The following is a 16,550-nucleotide window of genomic DNA, read 5'->3' as shown; positions in this document are numbered from 1 at the left end:
GAGCAATAAAAAAAAATGTGAAAGTTCCTTGGAGTTTGCTATGATGAAACTAGACCTAAAATGCATAAGAATGAGATGGTCCCTTGCCAGCCAGGTGGGCCCAAGAGTTGGGCAAATAAGATTAAGCAGAGGAAGAAACACTGTATCATATCAGTAGGATTTGGCAGCATTCATTCAATCAGCCATTCAGTTATTCAGAAGATAATGATCACCTTTACTGTGCTAGAGGAGATGACGCATGGAAGAGACAATTATATCGCCACTAAACAATAGTAATACAATGTGATACTTGCTCTGAAAAGAGCAAGCATGGTTCTCGGGGACCAGGAAAGCCTTCTTGAAGATGAGGATCTCCAAACACAGTCCTGAAGGGAAAATGGGCATTACCTAAGAAGGGAACAGAGAAGGGAGCATGTATATAGGTTCCAAGCTGGAGCATTGAACTGAGTGCCCTGAGGAATTCTGTGCATCTGAACATTAAGAAGGAATTACAGTGGGTACGACGGAGTGGCAAATAAGGACCAGAAAATGAATGTTTTTGCATGGTATGGTAAGAAGATGGAATTTCAGCTGAGGGCAGAGGAGGCATGGCAATGACAGTAAGTGGAGGAAAAAGTAGATGTGGGAATTGTTGGGTATGCATTCCACACTGCTCTGTCTCAACCTTAGCCCCTCTTTGGTGAACACCCTTTTTGGTTGGAGTTAATGGTACTTACCTGTCATTCATACATTCTCCTGTTCCTTGATCTGCCAATTCTGCTTCTCAGTATCTCTCAGTAGATAAGAGTTTCCATCCATTTAGAACACTAACCAGCCTGTGGGCAGTTTCTCTTATCAAGTAAACCAAAATAACTAATGGCAACAACTTCTTCTTTTAGAAAGAAAAAAATTAATGGTATTCAGTTTATCTCATAACCCTCAGGCATTAATAATGATTCTTAATGATCAGGCAAAAACATTCTGTCACCACCTCCCTGTGTTATTTCCCTTGTCTGACGTCATCATTCATCTTAGCAGACTACAGAAAGACATGGGAAAAACCAAAAACACATCCCTGGACACTACGGTGACAGATTTCATTCTCCTGGGCTTGTCTCACCCCCCAAGTCTGAGGACCCTCCTCTTCCTGCTCTTCTTCATCATTTACATCCTGACTCAGCTGGGAAACCTGCTCATTTTGCTCACCGTGTGGGCTGACCCAAAGCTTCATGCTCGCCCCGTGTACATTCTTCTGGGCGTGCTCTCATTCCTGGACATGTGGCTCTCCTCAGTCATCGTTCCTCGGCTAATATTGGATTTTACTCCCGCCAGCAAGAGAATCCCATTTGGTGGCTGTGTGGCTCAGTTGTATTTCTTTCACTTTCTGGGCAGCACTCAGTGCTTCGTCTACACCTTGATGGCCTATGACAGGTACCTGGCAATATGCCAGCCCCTGCGCTACCCCGTGCTCATGAATGGCAGGTTATGCACCATCCTTGTGGCTGGAGCTTGGGTGGCTGGCTCCATCCATGGGTCTATCCAGGCCACCTTGACCTTCCGACTGCCCTACTGTGGGCCCAACCAGGTGGACTACTTTATCTGTGACATCCCTGCAGTATTGAGACTGGCCTGTGCTGACACCACCGTCAATGAGCTTGTGACTTTTGTGAACATTGGGGTAGTGGCTGCCAGTTGCTTCCTGCTAATTCTGCTCTCCTATGCCAACATAGTCCATGCCATCCTGCAGATACGCACTGCGGATGGGCGGCGCCGAGCCTTCTCCACCTGTGGCTCCCACCTAACTGTGGTCACAGTCTACTATGTCCCCTGTGTCTTCATCTACCTCAGGCCAGGCTCCAAGAGTCCCCTGGATGGGGCCGTGGCTGTGTTTTATACAGTTGTCACTCCGTTACTGAACCCCATCATCTATACCCTGAGGAACCAGGAAGTGAAGTCTGCTCTGAAGAGAACAGCAGCAGGCAGGGGGGCTGGGGGTGCAAATAAGTAACTACAGGCTCAGGGAACACCCGCCCACCGCCTCTACCACTCTTCTCAGGTACTGCTGCATGTGGAAAACATTCAAAAATAGGTATTCATTTAAGCTGAATTGAATATAACTCTACTAGGAAGAAGCTTTAACTTCAATAAATTATCCAGTACTATTTTACACTTCCTCTGGGTGTAAGCACATTCTACACAAAGGTTGAATATGAGGAATAAATGCTCTACCTGGGAGGAGAAGTTTACTCAAGGAAACTTTGGGAAGACCCAGCATAATGCTGCCCTTCACCCTTCATCCACTTGCTTCACCCCTAATTTCCCAAGCCTCTAGGCATTCATGATTTCTTTGCTCACATCAAGGCAAATCCATCCTCCCAAGCACTTGGTGTGAATCTCTGTGTGGATTGTCTGTTTCCTCCCAGCCCCTCACCCTCCCTCATGCAGTAATTCACCAAATTCTGTTCACTCTGCTTCAGGAACTTCTCTCTGGCTTACTAAGTTGTTTCCTTGTTATCCCCAACCTCCTCCATACTGCTACCAGAGTTTTCTTTCTGAAACGCAGAACTAAATATGTCATTCCTCTACTTATGAGAAATCACTGGCTCTCCACAGCATATGGATATAGCCAGACCTCTTGGCTTGGAATTTAAAAGCCCTCACAATCTGGTTTTAACATACCTCATCTCCCAATATCGCTCTACCTCCCTCTTATCTCCTAGCCCCATTAATTTACCTGCTATTCTTCAAGCATCCTCTATGCAGTTAGCCCTCCATACCCAAGTGGGTTGAATCTGTGGATGCAAAACCTGCAGGTATGGAGGCCAGCTGTATTCATAGCACTACCCCATTTTATATAAGGGACTGAACATTGGCAGGTTTTGGTATGTAGGGGAATCCTGGAACCAACCGTCTATGGACACTAGGGACAATTGGACTTTCCTATTTCTGAGCCTTTATTTAAGGTATTCCCGTATCAGAAATATTCTTATTATCACCTCACACCAGTCGGTTTGGCCATCATAAAAAGTCTACAAATAATAAATGCTGGAGAGGGTGTGGCAAAAAGGGAACCCTCCTTCATTGTTGGTGGGAATGTAGTTTGGTGCAGCCATTATGGAAAACAGTATGGAGATTTATTTAAAAACGAAAAATGGATTTGATCCAGCAATCCCACTCCTGGGCATATATCCAGAGGAAACTCTATTTCAAAAAGATACATGCACCCCAATGTTCATAGCAGCACTGTTTATAACAGCCAAGACGTGGAAGCAACCTAAATGTCCATCAAAAGATGATTGGATAAAGAAGTTATGGCATATATACAATGGAATACTACTCAGACATAAAAAAGAATAAAATAATGCTATTTGCAGCAACATGGATGGACCTGAATACTGTCATACTAAGTGAAGTAAGCCATGAAGAGAATGAAAAATACCATATGATATCACTTATATGTGGAATCTTTTAAAATGACACTAATGAACTTGGTGTAGCCACTATGGTGAAACAGTATGGAAGTTCCTTAAAAAACTAAAAATGGTTATAGTATGATACAGCAAACTCAATCCTGGGCTATATCCAGAAACTAATTCAAAAAGTACATGAACCCCAATGTTCATAGCAGCACTTTTTACAATAGCCAAGACATGGAAGCAACCTAAATGTCCATCAACAGATGACTGGATAAAGAAAATATGATAGATATAGATATAGATAGATATATAGATATATTGGTATATATTACTCAGCCATAAAAAGGAATGAAATAATGTCATTTGCCGCAACATGGTTAGACCTAGAGATTACCATACAAAGTGAAGTTAGTCAGAGAGAGACAGATACCATAGGTTATCTCTTATATGCAGAATCTGAAAAATGACACAAATGAACTTATTTACAAAACAGAAAGAGACTCACAGACATAGAAAACAAACTTATGGTTACCAGGGGAGAAAGGGGAAAGGGGGGGATAAATTGTGAGTTCGGGATTTGCAGATACAAACTATTATATATAAAGCAGATAAACAACAAGGTCCTACTGGATAGCACAAGGAAGTATATTCAATGGCTTGTAGTAACCTATAATAAAAAAGAATATATAGTCTAACTGAATCACTATGCTGTACACCAGAAACTAACCCAACATTGTAATTCAACTATACTCCTATTTTTCAAAACTTGTATGTCAATTATACTTCAATGTTTAAAAAAATCACTGTCCAGAGAGCATAACAAGGTATTGTAGATGATAGTTGGATTGGATGACCTTTAATGTTCCTCTAACCCTGAGATTCTGTGTTTCTCCTAGTCTGTGTGGCTTTATCTTAGCACCTTAGTAATTAAGAAATACAAGTTTCATTAAATGTGAATGTACTAACATGAAAACATCTTTTGACCAGTAACAACCACATTAGCTTTCCTTTCTTTTTTTCCAAATTTGTTTTTTAAAGAGAAAAGAAATCACAGATGTGAAATCATCAACAAACCCTTTTAAGCCCCAAACCCTTTGTCCCACCTGATGTTACAAAATTGGAACAAGTTAGAAACTAAGGGAGTTTTCCAGGAAATAGACCATGGGTGTTGGTCGTGTCTTTTCACAGGGGTACTATTACAGTATTCCCCAAGCTAAAGGTCTCACACGTTGTAACTGACTTGGGGAAAATAAGAGAAGTAACAGAACACAAAAGACCAACTTTAGCAGTTACCTTCAGTGAGAGAAGCAACTCTTCCTGAGGAAACTGAAAGAGGAAATCTACATATAAACAGGCAGATAATAAGTCAAGTTTCAGCACTTTGATCCTTCATTTTGATCCAGCCAGAATTGACTAATTGAGTCTTCTGCCATAAGCTTTTCACAATAACTACTGCTGGCTCTGCAGGAACCAAAATCATTGAAATCTCTCTAGGATCAGGATTTATATCCCTTCTCTCAGATTATGAAAGGATTTTCTGTGGACGCTGACACCTCCAGGGGAAGGTGATTCTCTCTCCCCCCAGTAGCACCTGCCCTTGTCCTATCCAATTTTCCAGAGTTAAATGTTGCCTACAGGACTTGATCACTGAGGTGGAGAGGTGCTGAAAAGAGAGGAAGATATTCCCAAACATAGATCATCACAGAGTAAGTTTCAGACATAGACAAATGTTGAGTCTGAACATTGTGCAAGGGATTTCTCCATCTAAGTCACTTTATCTCCCAATGTCTTTCCTTGCTTCATTAGTCAATATATTTCTCTTTCTTCTCTCACAGAAATTTTCTTTACTGCTCTGGTAAGTCCAACTATGCAGCCTTTTTGTATCAGACGACACTATTTCCCCAAGCCTTGCATTGGCTACATCTTTCTCCAAAGTACCCTTCTTCAGAGGTTCATTCAACCCCTGATTCTGCCTAGATTCAACCAGAGAAGGTAAGAGCATCTCCGAGTTCTCTGGTGGTTCCATCTTTGCTCCTTGCTGTTTAGTCCTTGTCAGATCCCTTCTCCACCTCTAAGACAGGTACTCTGACCAAAATTTGAAGGATGGATGTGAGCAAAACTATAATCTGACTTCTGTGTTAGTGAATAGTTTAAACAGACAGTTTAAACTCATTGCTAATAAGAGTTATATTTTAATGGAAACTTTTATTTTCATTTCTCAGACTTAGCAACTCAAATTTTTCTCATCTCATTGTATAGATACATATATTCATTCCAATGTACTCCTCTTTAGATTATTTTCAGTGTTATGAGTCTTATTGTACAATTCAGAAAATGGCAATAGATTTTATCTGTTTTCCAAGTATTTGAAATGCTTATAAATTTAAAAAATTGTGCTCTGAGTTGATTCTCAAAAAATAATGAATTTTTTAAAAGTTTTCTTCATGGCCATTTGAGACATGGTTGACTGGAGTTAGATATGTAATTTGGGACCAGAATTAAGCAATGGGGTCAAGCCTGCGCCCTTTGTCTCATTTGAAAAAAGATGCCTATCCCCTGGGCAAATCAGCCACTAACAATTTTTTAATGATCAGCATTATAGATTATATTATAGACATTTTGTGGTCCACTAATGATTCCCATATCTTTTTCAAATATGTTTGTACTAGATGACCTTTTATATTTTATATCAGGCGCAATTGAAAAACACATGACATCAATTATCTTCACAATCTAAGTCTCTGTGAAATGAAAACACTGCTAAACCCCACAGGCAATGGTCTACTTCTTTTAAGAATTGTTCCGTGGGTTAGAATGCCAGATAGTGAAAGGAGACGGACAACTGCACAGATTCATGGTAATAACATTTGACCCTTGTTTGATTTTGGAACTTGCACTTAATTCTATTCCATCTAGGTTTAGAAATAGAGGAGCAACACTGGATTAGAATCTCTGACAGAATGAATCATCAAACTCTTAAAATTGTTACTTAGATTCACAAAGCTCTGACCTTGGGACACTGAGGAATAATGTTGCCAGTGAATTTTTTTAAACTCCTAATGATTTAGCAATCTGGAATAACATGATTTGATAAATTATTTTGGCTTATTTTGGGGAAGGAATGTTAAGTGAAATGTGGAAGTGTACTAGACTGGAAACCATAAAACTTGGTTGTAGTCCATAGTTAGCACTATACAGCTGTGGGGCTCCTTTGTCGTTTAACTCCTCTAAGGATCATGAGAACACCACACAGATATAAAACACCATCATTATTTTGTGAGTTCATATTACCCTAGTCCTTTGAGGTTTCATCAGTGCCATATTTTTTTTCCTTTGTGCCATGTTCCTCTCTCTCTCTCTCTCTTTCTTTCTCCCCCCTCCCCTCCTCCCTTCCCCCTTTCCTCTCTCTCCTCTGCCCTTCTTCCCACCCCTCACTTCTTTCTTTCTCTCCAGTTCTGTTATTGAAAGGCTTTAAGGCATCTTGGACCCACATCTGGTGTATTAGTGAATCACAGTAAGCAGAGGGGTATTCACTCAATACCAAGTTCATGCTTAGAGATCTGTGATAATGGCAGTGGCACAGGGAAGGAGGTCATGACAGATCAGAGGAAGCAGGAAGTTGTCTTCTTAAGTTTTGTGACTGAATGAGGAAGAAAAATTGTTAGAGAAGCAAAGAGTAAAACTTTGTTACAACTGGAATGAAGTCATATCTAATAAAGACAATATTACAAACAGGGCTACATCCCTTCCCTCGCATTAAGATGGCTCTAAAATATAAGGGTAAGATTAAGATGTACTATTCGTTCTGACTGAGTAAAACAAGAATCAGCCTAGTGTGTGGACTGGAATTCTCTATCTACAGGAAATTTCCCAAAAGAAATAATAGTTCCTAGAGAATAATTCAGAGAACGGATAATTTTCTCTAATGCAAACAAGAAAATCGTGTAGAAAACAAATGAGGGGGAAATGACTAGGGAACTCTATAAAGTTAGAAAAGTGTGTTGAAAAGAAAGGAGCCATTGGAAATAATAAAGGCAATCTAAAAGAGATGTAGACTCAGGAAGAAAATAATTAGAGGCAATGTATCCTCACTACAGCCCTGAATAAAATGGTATTGTATCTGAAGGGAAGATTAAAGTATTCCCTTAAGTAAAGGGACTGTAATTTACCATGTTTAATTCATTGAGACCTGTTGCAGTGTAAACTAAGTGTGCACCATCAAATTCCCTTTGCTCTGATTCAAAACTTAAAAATATACATCTGATTCCTAACTTGATTTCCAGGGACCCTGATATTAGTAAGTGGTTGCCCTGATTGGTAAGTGCACCATTTCAGTCATGGAAGAGAGATCTCCCACTATAAATGAACTGAATTGATTGTTTGATTTACAAGTCATTCTGTCGGGTATTTGAATATCATGAACTGATTTCCTAACTCCTGATTCCTCTAGAGAGACCTGACCAGATCAGACTTCTAAATCTGTAGAGTTTAACATCAGACTTTTGTGACCCCAGGAAACGATGACATCCCCTGACAACCAGACAAGAGCAGCCACCTGAGCTCATTCAGGCCAAGACTACTGTTGGACACAGTCATGAATTTCTCAAGGAACTTGTGTGGGAACTTAAACCCTGTGTACTTTCTGAAGTCAAGAAGTGGGAGGAGGCCAGTGTCTGTAGTTGTGGCATCTAGAAGAGTTCTGTGGTCAACTTTTTGAAATTCAACCATCACTGCTTTCCTGAAACTAAAATATTTAAAGCTTAAAAGTCACAGCTCCTATTCCACTCACTTGAAAAAGGATAACATGACATAGGGTAAAAGGAATTCCTGCTTCCTCTTTTAAGTTCTATAAAAGATGGTTCAATAGTGAGGGCTAACCTTTGATAGAGCATAGATTCAGCCAGTTTGAAGTCAAGTGTCCAATGTAAAGATTATTGAGTGTAACTACCCATTATTGGTCACTATTTGTCAGAATTGGATCCAGAGTTTCATTCCCTAGAAGCCTCAATCAGGAAATGAAAAGCAAAAGGTGCTGTGAAACTTGTTCAGAACTAAGAGGCAAGCTAATGGCCCAGATGCATTATAACATTCACTTTTAGGGTTTTCTTTCAGCAGCAGGACCATCTGTCCATGATGTCTTACTGAAGGGTTGCTAGTTCCCTGCTCTTTGCATTCACTTGAAACAGAGCACAGGAGTAAAGGTGGAGGGAATCAGAGAGCTCCTGACATTCCCTGTTAATCTCCCTCTTTCTTCTGAGTGGATGTGAATCACTCCAGAGCAAAGTCAACCAACTCATTTCAATTTCTTTGACGCCTCACCTCAAGCCATGAGTTGAGATATTAGAGACTTATACAACTAGGGAAAGTTTTAAAAGTTCATTAATCCAACTCTTTTTCTTCAGGTGGGGAAATGCCAATCGAGGGATTAGACTAAAAAGTGATTCTTCCACCTTGAAAGCCATTTGCTCTGCTCCAGCCATGCCCTCGTCCTGTTCGTCTCATCCTCTCCAGTCACCCTTGCTTTCTCTTTCATCTCTGACATCTCACTACAGCCATCCCTCTGTGCTTCCTCCTCTCCTTCTTTACCATGTCCCAAGGCTAAATTATTACATGCAAAGAAACTGAAATATAAAGCACCAGCTACCAGCCACAGCTTTTCTTATATGCTTACAGCCTCATTGGTGTTCTCTTCCTTTAACTAGAGACAACCTGGAGAGTAGACTTGCACAGTATCAAGCACAGTCACACACAACTAGCCATTTAACCAAAATTCTATTCCATTCTCTTTACCACAAAGCAGGGAAAGGAATTTTCTCATTTCCTTTTTGCATAATCCCCACTCTGTGTAAGTTCATGTCCTGGCAGAGACAGGAGTGAGCCAGGGGCCTCTGGAAGTTTCTGAACTAGCAGATCATCTATCAAAATATCCTTTCCCACACACGTTTTTTCTGGTTAACCCTTAATCTTAGGCCAAATTGTTCTAGGTACAAACACCTAGGGCCAAACTTCTTCTGTAAAGGTCCAGAGAGTAAATATTTTAAGTTTTGTAGTCCAAACATATCTGCTCAACTGTCATCATAGCACCAAAGCAGCTACAGATAGTAAGTATAGTGCAGTAAGCAAAGTGTAGTAAGTACATGGCTGTGTTCCAATTAAATTTTATTTACAAAACAGCCCCACCCCTGCCATAGAACATAATTCTCCTTATTTGTCATCCCTCCACGTAAGAGAGAAACCTCTCTGCCTCTGTCCCTGGTTTTTATCATCTCTGTCTCTAGTCCCTCCTCGCTTTCCTCTCACCTCCGTGCTACCTCCTGTTTTGTCCATTCTCTAGGTAAGATCACTCCAGAGGATGGAAAGCGTCAACAGCTCATTGTTGACCAAGTTCATTCTGACAGGAATTCCCTACCCACCCCAGCTAAGGATGTTTCTTTTAGTGTTCTTTTTGCTAATCTACATCCTGACTCAGCTGGGGAACCTGCTCATTCTAGTCACCGTCTGGGTAGACCCACAGCTCCATGCTCGTCCCATGTACATCTTCCTGGGTGTGCTCTCCGTCATCGACATGGGCATCTCCTCCATCATTGTCCCGCGCCTCTTGATGAACTTCACTTCAGGCATCAAATCCATCCCATTTGGTGGCTGTGTCACTCAACTCTACTTCTATCACTTCCTGGGCAGCACCCAGTGCTTCCTCCTCACCCTGATGGCCTACGACAGGTACCTGGCAATATGCCAGCCCCTGCGCTACCCTGTGCTCATGAATGCTAAGCTGAGTACCTTGCTTGTGGCTGGAGCTTGGGTGGCAGGATCCATCCATGGGGCTCTCCAGGCCATCCTAACCTTCCGTCTGCCCTACTGTGGCCCCAGCCAGATAGACTACTTCTTCTGTGACATCCCCGCTGTTCTGAGGCTGGCCTGTGCTGATACAACGGTCAACGAGCTGGTGACCTTTGTGGACATTGGGGTGGTGGTTGCCAGTTGCTTCTCCCTGATCCTCCTCTCCTACATACAGATCATTCAGGCCATCCTGAGAATCCGTACAGCTGATGGGCGGCGCCGGGCCTTTTCAACCTGTGGAGCCCATGTAACCATGGTAACCGTGTACTATGTGCCCTGTGCCTTCATCTACCTGAGGCCTGAAACCAACAGCCCCCTGGATGGGGCGGCTGCCCTATTCCCCACAGCCATCACTCCTTTTCTCAACCCCCTCATCTATACTCTGCGGAACCAAGAGGTAAAACTGGCCCTGAAGAGAATGATAGGAGGCCCAGGGACCAAGAGCGAGGTTTGAAAATGTCTGACCCCTCCTGGGGAAATCTTCACATTTGCAGTTTATTCTAATAGTTTGATTTCAGTGAGTTTTTTTCCTTCTTTTTCTCTTTTACATAGCCACATAATATCAATACAACAGGATCAAATACAGTTAAAAGTAAAATACTTTCAAACAGTCCCTTAGTGTCTCCTTCAGATAAACAACTCTCAGCTGCCACTTAAAGGACAAAAGAAAATGAGCCAAACCAGCAGCAGAGACTCTGCACTTCATAGTCTAAGATTTTTAAATGCACCCGTGAGTCCTAAACTCTTCCTGACCAGTTTCCTTGTGGGAACTGTAGTAACCAAAAGACCATACAATGTAGAGATAATAGATTTAAATTTTTTTTAATATTACACTAATGTAGAAAGGGGTTGATACTGAAAGCTGAAGGCTCTTTGGAGGAGATAAAATTCAGGGCAGACATCTTCCTTCCTCTCCTCCTTTCCTGCCCCTTCCGCAGTACAGCTGCCACAGTGTCGGAAGTGTTTACGGCAGGCTGAGGGTGCTCAGTAGATGTGTGGGTAACTTTGGGTGCCCTTCCTGATTCCTTTGGACCAGAGTCTAAGTATCTAAAGGTGACAGGTGAAATGGAACAAGTTAGGAAATCTCTATTTGGTAAGCTTTATGCTAATTATATCCTCTGGATTAATTTCCTGTTCTCTCCGTAATCAGTTTGGTCTTCTCAACATTCCTTCACATCTTCTGCTAAGACAGGAAGACAGGAGTTGAAGGCAGTGGCCCAGCATGGAGGGATGTTGGAGAAGGAATGATGCCTCTTAGGGTGGTCTGCCCCAGGCCCGTATCACTCCCATCTACTGACAGTGAGACCCCCTATCCACTGCTGGTGTTCGACAGTTCTGGAATTTGTTTCTACAAAGGAGGGTTTCTCCTCCAAACCCCTCTCTGTCACCCACCCTCCTCAAATAAGAGACTGGAAACCCAAACACACAAAGCCACACAGTCACTGCCCTTGATAGTTTTATTAAAGCAGCAGGTAGGCAAATGGGCTCAGCAGACCCCTGGGGCACAACTGCCCACAACAAGCTCACAAACCTCCTTCTGACTTTCTCTTCCACTCTAGGGAGTGAGGCCCTGAGAAGAAAGGGGGCCAAACCCCAGGAAAGAATTTAACAGCAGCAGCAGCAGCAATCTCTCTCCCCCCACCTCTCTCTCTCCCCCCCTCCCCCCCATTATCTCCCCTCTGCCTCCACCATCCCTCTAACAGAAATCCACAGGACTGACAGTGAGAGAGCAGGGCTTGGGGGCTAGGACCCAGGGAACAATGAGCTGGCCCAGGCTATGCAGGAACCCAAAGCTGCTGGGACTGAGCAGGACCTCGTGGTGGGAAGGGGAGGGGGGTAAGCAGAACAGCAGACAGCCTTGAGGAGAGGCTACAGAGACTACTCATTCAGATGAATTGGGTGCTTCCCCACACAGACCACACTCACATCCCTCCAGAGGGTGATGCCTTTGTAGTAACAGTGCGGGGGCACAGCATCTGGGTAGAGATTACACTGGGTGACTTTGAAGATAATGAGGTGGCAGTTGTAAAAGTCAGACATCTTCACACACCTCACAGCTGGACCCTCGCAGAGGCCACCTGTGTTGGGGGACACACTGTGGACAAAGGTCTTGGTCTTCTTACAGCTCTTATCAGTGGCCAGCCCTCGAACCTTCATCATCACATCACAGTAGTATTTGTGCTTGGCAGAGATCTTTGTTTTGGGCCTGTCAAGTTGGTGATGGAGGAGGTCTTGGGGCTCAGAGAAGCCAAGCTGGTCCATTAGGAGGAATAAGAGGAGGACCCATGTCAGAAGCATGTTTTCTGTTAGAAAAAGGAGAAATCTGTCTCTTAGCCAAGAACACCAAACCTTAATGTGCTCAAAGCCCCCATCCCTCACCCAGAGGATTACAAATACTCTACTTGTCTCCAAAAACACTGCTTCCTTGCACTCGTCCCAGAAAATCATTGTAGTCCAACATTCATCTTCCTTCTTTCCATGTCCTCCTGCCTTCATTTCCTCTCATCCCACTGCTGGGGCCCAGCACATTCTTAATCATCTTTTTTAAGACTACATTCACTAAAGATATTGGGGTAAGGGATCTGTCACTTAAATATGTGGGTACCTTACACTCCCTTGCATCTTATATACAAGAGCAAAACTGAACCCTAAGTGATCTTTGATCCTCACTCAGATAGTAACACTAACTTATAGAGTACTTTACAATGATGCTTCTAAATTTTTAATGTGCAGTTAAATATCTGGGGATCCTATCAGAATGCAGGTTCTGATTCAGTAGATTTGGAATGGGACCTGAGATTGTCATCTCTAACCAGCTGCCAGATGATTTTGATGCTGTTGGTCCATGGGCAAACTTTCAATAACAAAGCTTTAGAGTTTACAAAAACCTCTCACATAACTAAGGTCATCACCCTCTCTGTGAGGTCAGGCAGGTATTAAGCTAACCCACTTTTAGTAACTGACTTTTAGAAAGGTTCAGTGAATCGCCCAAAGTCATAAAACATCATGGAGCTGAACACAAATCTTAGAACCTGTGGTGTCAAGGAAAATTCTCTGCTCTACTCCAATTTAGATTAATCCACTGGCCCACTATATTACCTACCAATATAAAGCTCTTCCACTGGAAACTGCTTCATATCTGCATAAGAAAATTTTCACCAACCCCCACTTTCTCTCATGCTCATTCTGCCTTACTTGTAAGAATCTCACTTGGCCCCTTAGACACTTCTATTTTCCCACCATTCTCTCTGGGGCAAAAAAAAAAAAAAAAAAAAAAAGGTCACCATGGCTACCTGTACCCCTCCAGTGTAACACCTCACATACCCAGTCTCAATCCTGTATGTGCTCCTTTACTTGGCCCCAGGCTGATGCTCCTGGAGAGTTAGGTCCTGGAGATCCTGTGGCTGGAAAGTTTTCTGAGCCTCTTTCCTCTCAGGCTGTGTTATTATAGCAGCCAGCTGTAGGGGTTGGAGGCTGGGGGTTGGGGGGTGAGTAACTTGGGTAGTGACCCATCACTTTCTGACGCTGAGAGATGCTGAGGCTTTCTGGCCTGATACCCAAAGCAGACCTCATTCTACGCTCCATTTAATGAATCCAAACATCGAGAGCAGGGTTTCCCTGGGGATAGAAGACCTCACTCAGCCTGAAGTGTGAAGAGAAGCAAAGGAAATGAGCCTGGACCCCTGGGCCTTTGTCTCCACTCTCCGAGAAGGGATCCCTGTTCCCTCTACAGGGAAGTTAGGCAGCTCCCAAGGACAAGATACAACTACAACAGCAGAAATCCCTCAACCAGTCTGGACCCAGCACAAGCAACAAGTCAGCCTCCACCATGTCTGCTCTCCCCCAGCCCCTAAACCCCCTAAGTAGCCTTGAGGCTCTCAGACTGGAGGAGCTAGCAATCAAAGGATCTGGGATAGTAATATTTATAGTTTTCCAGAAAGAAAAGCACAGCAAGAAAAAAGTAAGGAGGGGCTGAAGGGCCCTTGAAGAAAAAGGGCAAAGCCTGAGATCTGTGGGAGAAAACAGGAAGCTGGTGATGATGGTAACAGCTCTCTTTAATACCCTCCTGGCTACTATGACTTAAGGTCCAAACACCGCAAGATCTCTCTTCCCTCCACCCGTAGCCAGGGCTTTGTTCTCCAAATGTTTGCCCTGGAACCACACTAAAACAGCTCTCCAAATGCCTTGGCAGCCTTATCTGTGCCTGACCTCTGCAGCCTTTGTCACACTCCTGCAGTAGGTCACTGTATTTGTTTCTCTGCTTGTTTATTCCTTCAGCCTAGCCTTCTGGGCCTCCTTCTCTGCTCCAGGACTTCTCATGTGATTCAGGCCTCACCTGATCTGCCACAGGCCAATGGGCAGGAACCATTATTCCCAGACCACGGTATAGAACACTGAAGCTATTTACCTAGCAATGAAAGAGTGTGTGGACCATAGAGGAGAATCAAGATCTGAAATATACAGAATTGTATCATACAATTAGTTTGCCTTTTCTAAGTACCTCATATAAGTGCAATCATACAATATTTGTCCTAAGTACTTTTTATTTATAATAATGTCTTGCAGGTTCATCCACGTTGTAGCATATATCAGAATTTCTTTCCTTTTTAGGGTTGAATAATATTCCATTGTATGGCTATACCACATATTGTTTATCCATTTATCATTTGATGATCAATTGGGTTGCTTCTACTTGTTGGCTATTATGAATAATGCTGCCATGAACATTCATTCATGTACAAGTTTTGGTGAAAATATGACTATTAACCTGCGACTTGAAAGATGAGAAAGTATTAGGCAAGACTAGCATGGTTAATGAAAGTAAGGATCTGGGATATAAGAAAAGATGAGGGGGGTATGGCTCAGTGGTAGAGCGCATGCTTAGTATGCATGAGGTCCTGGGTTCAATCCCTAGTACCTCCATTAAAATAAAAATAAATTTAGAAACCTAATTCCTACACACACCCCTAAAAAAAGAAAAAAGATAGGACAAGTAGCATGGGGCTAGATCATTTAGATCTTTATAAGGACTATGGATTTCATTCTAAGTATAATGCCAAAGCCATTGACTAAATCAAAGCTCCACATTGACTTGATCCAACTTGTGTTTTAATATTGTCACTCTTGCTGCTATGTAGTGAATGGGTTGCAGAGGACAAAACATAGTGAGGAGACTAGTTAGACTAGACTGTTGGAACAGTTCAGGTAAGGGGCGATAATAGCCTGGATTAAAGTTATGGTGGTGAAGGTGGGGAGGGCATAGCTCAGTGGCAGAGCATGTGCTTAGCATGCATGAGGTTCAATCCCCAGTACCTCCATTAAAAATGAATAAACATAATCACCTCCTCCCCCTTAAAAAAAAAGTTTTGGCGGTGAATATTGAAATTTGTCAGGATGTATTTGTCTCCTCTGCCAGGCTTAAGTTTTGAAGAAAACCAAACAACAAAGAATTGAATAATTTCATTGACTTTACAACATTGGGATAAGTTTCACTAAATATTGACTTCTTCTTCCAGCATTTTCAGCTTTGGAGTTGTGCTTACAACCTGCAGTTTTGTAGGGCTGCCACATTCTTTTCTGTTTAAAAGTTCAGAATACAGAGTTAAAGTTTCCTGCAAGCTCCTTGTGATCAGTTAGCTCCCAAATGATCTCCATCAGGAAGGGCATTTTTATTTAACTCATTGTGAGTTAATACATCTTACATTTCCCTTTCAAAATTATTATTTTCTAATAGGAATACATCCAATGGTCATAGTAGAAATTAATCTCTTTTAGATCAAAGGCACCATATTATTTCTTTTTGAAAAAATAGAATTTATTAAGCACACATTATATCTTTTGTAATTGTCCTACAGTTCTTGGGTAGTCTATTCTGCTGTTTGTTTTTCCAGTTGCTATTCTGTTTGTTTTTCAGTTTGGGAGGTTTTATTGAGATATCCTCAAGCTCAGAGTTGTTTGGTTTTTTTTTTTTCCTCAGTTGCTTCCAGTCTACTAATAAGCCCATCAAATGCATTCTTCATTTCTGTTACCGTGTGTTTTATCTCTTGTGTTTCTTTTTGGTTCATTCTTAGGATTTCCTTTTCTCTGCCTACATTGCCCATCTGTTCTTGCACACTGTATTACTTTATCCATCAGAGCTGTTAGCATGGCAATCATAACTGTTTCAAATTCCTGGTCTGATAATTCCAACATCCCTGCCATATCTGAGTTAGGTTTTGATGCTTGCTTTGTCTCTTCAAACTGCTTTTTTTTTTTTAACTTTTAGTATATCTTACAATTTTTTCTTGATCGCTGGGCATAAGCTACTTGGTAAAA

General features: G+C 42.2%; 3 protein-coding genes and 1 non-coding gene across 4 annotated transcripts; 3 read left to right on the top strand and 1 right to left on the bottom strand.

Annotated features, from left to right (window-relative positions):
* The first annotated feature begins 1,030 nt into the window (after positions 1–1,030).
* LOC105097671 (olfactory receptor 10G2) lies at positions 1,031–1,987 on the top strand. The gene has a single exon (XM_010990241.1). It carries the CDS (start codon positions 1,031–1,033, stop codon positions 1,985–1,987), a length of 957 nt encoding a protein of 318 aa, XP_010988543.1.
* Positions 1,988–9,744: 7,757 nt separating this feature from the next.
* LOC105097610 (olfactory receptor 10G3) lies at positions 9,745–10,689 on the top strand. The gene has a single exon (XM_010990169.3). It carries the CDS (start codon positions 9,748–9,750, stop codon positions 10,687–10,689), a length of 942 nt encoding a protein of 313 aa, XP_010988471.2. The 5' UTR covers positions 9,745–9,747.
* Positions 10,690–12,113: 1,424 nt separating this feature from the next.
* Positions 12,114–12,497, bottom strand: LOC105097672 (ribonuclease homolog). Its single transcript, XM_010990242.1, has one exon. It carries the CDS (start codon positions 12,495–12,497, stop codon positions 12,114–12,116), a length of 384 nt encoding a protein of 127 aa, XP_010988544.1.
* A 2,589-nt stretch (positions 12,498–15,086) lies between these two features.
* TRNAT-AGU (transfer RNA threonine (anticodon AGU)) lies at positions 15,087–15,158 on the top strand. The gene has a single exon. It is a non-coding gene; the product is annotated as a tRNA-Thr (tRNA).
* Positions 15,159–16,550: the final 1,392 nt, after the last annotated feature.

The sequence above is a fragment of the Camelus dromedarius genome, chromosome 5 (genome assembly GCF_036321535.1).
Source record: "Camelus dromedarius isolate mCamDro1 chromosome 5, mCamDro1.pat, whole genome shotgun sequence".
Lineage (NCBI taxonomy): Eukaryota > Metazoa > Chordata > Mammalia > Artiodactyla > Camelidae > Camelus > Camelus dromedarius.
Note: the sequence above shows the minus strand (reverse complement) of the source record. Positions and strands in the feature narration are given on the sequence as shown.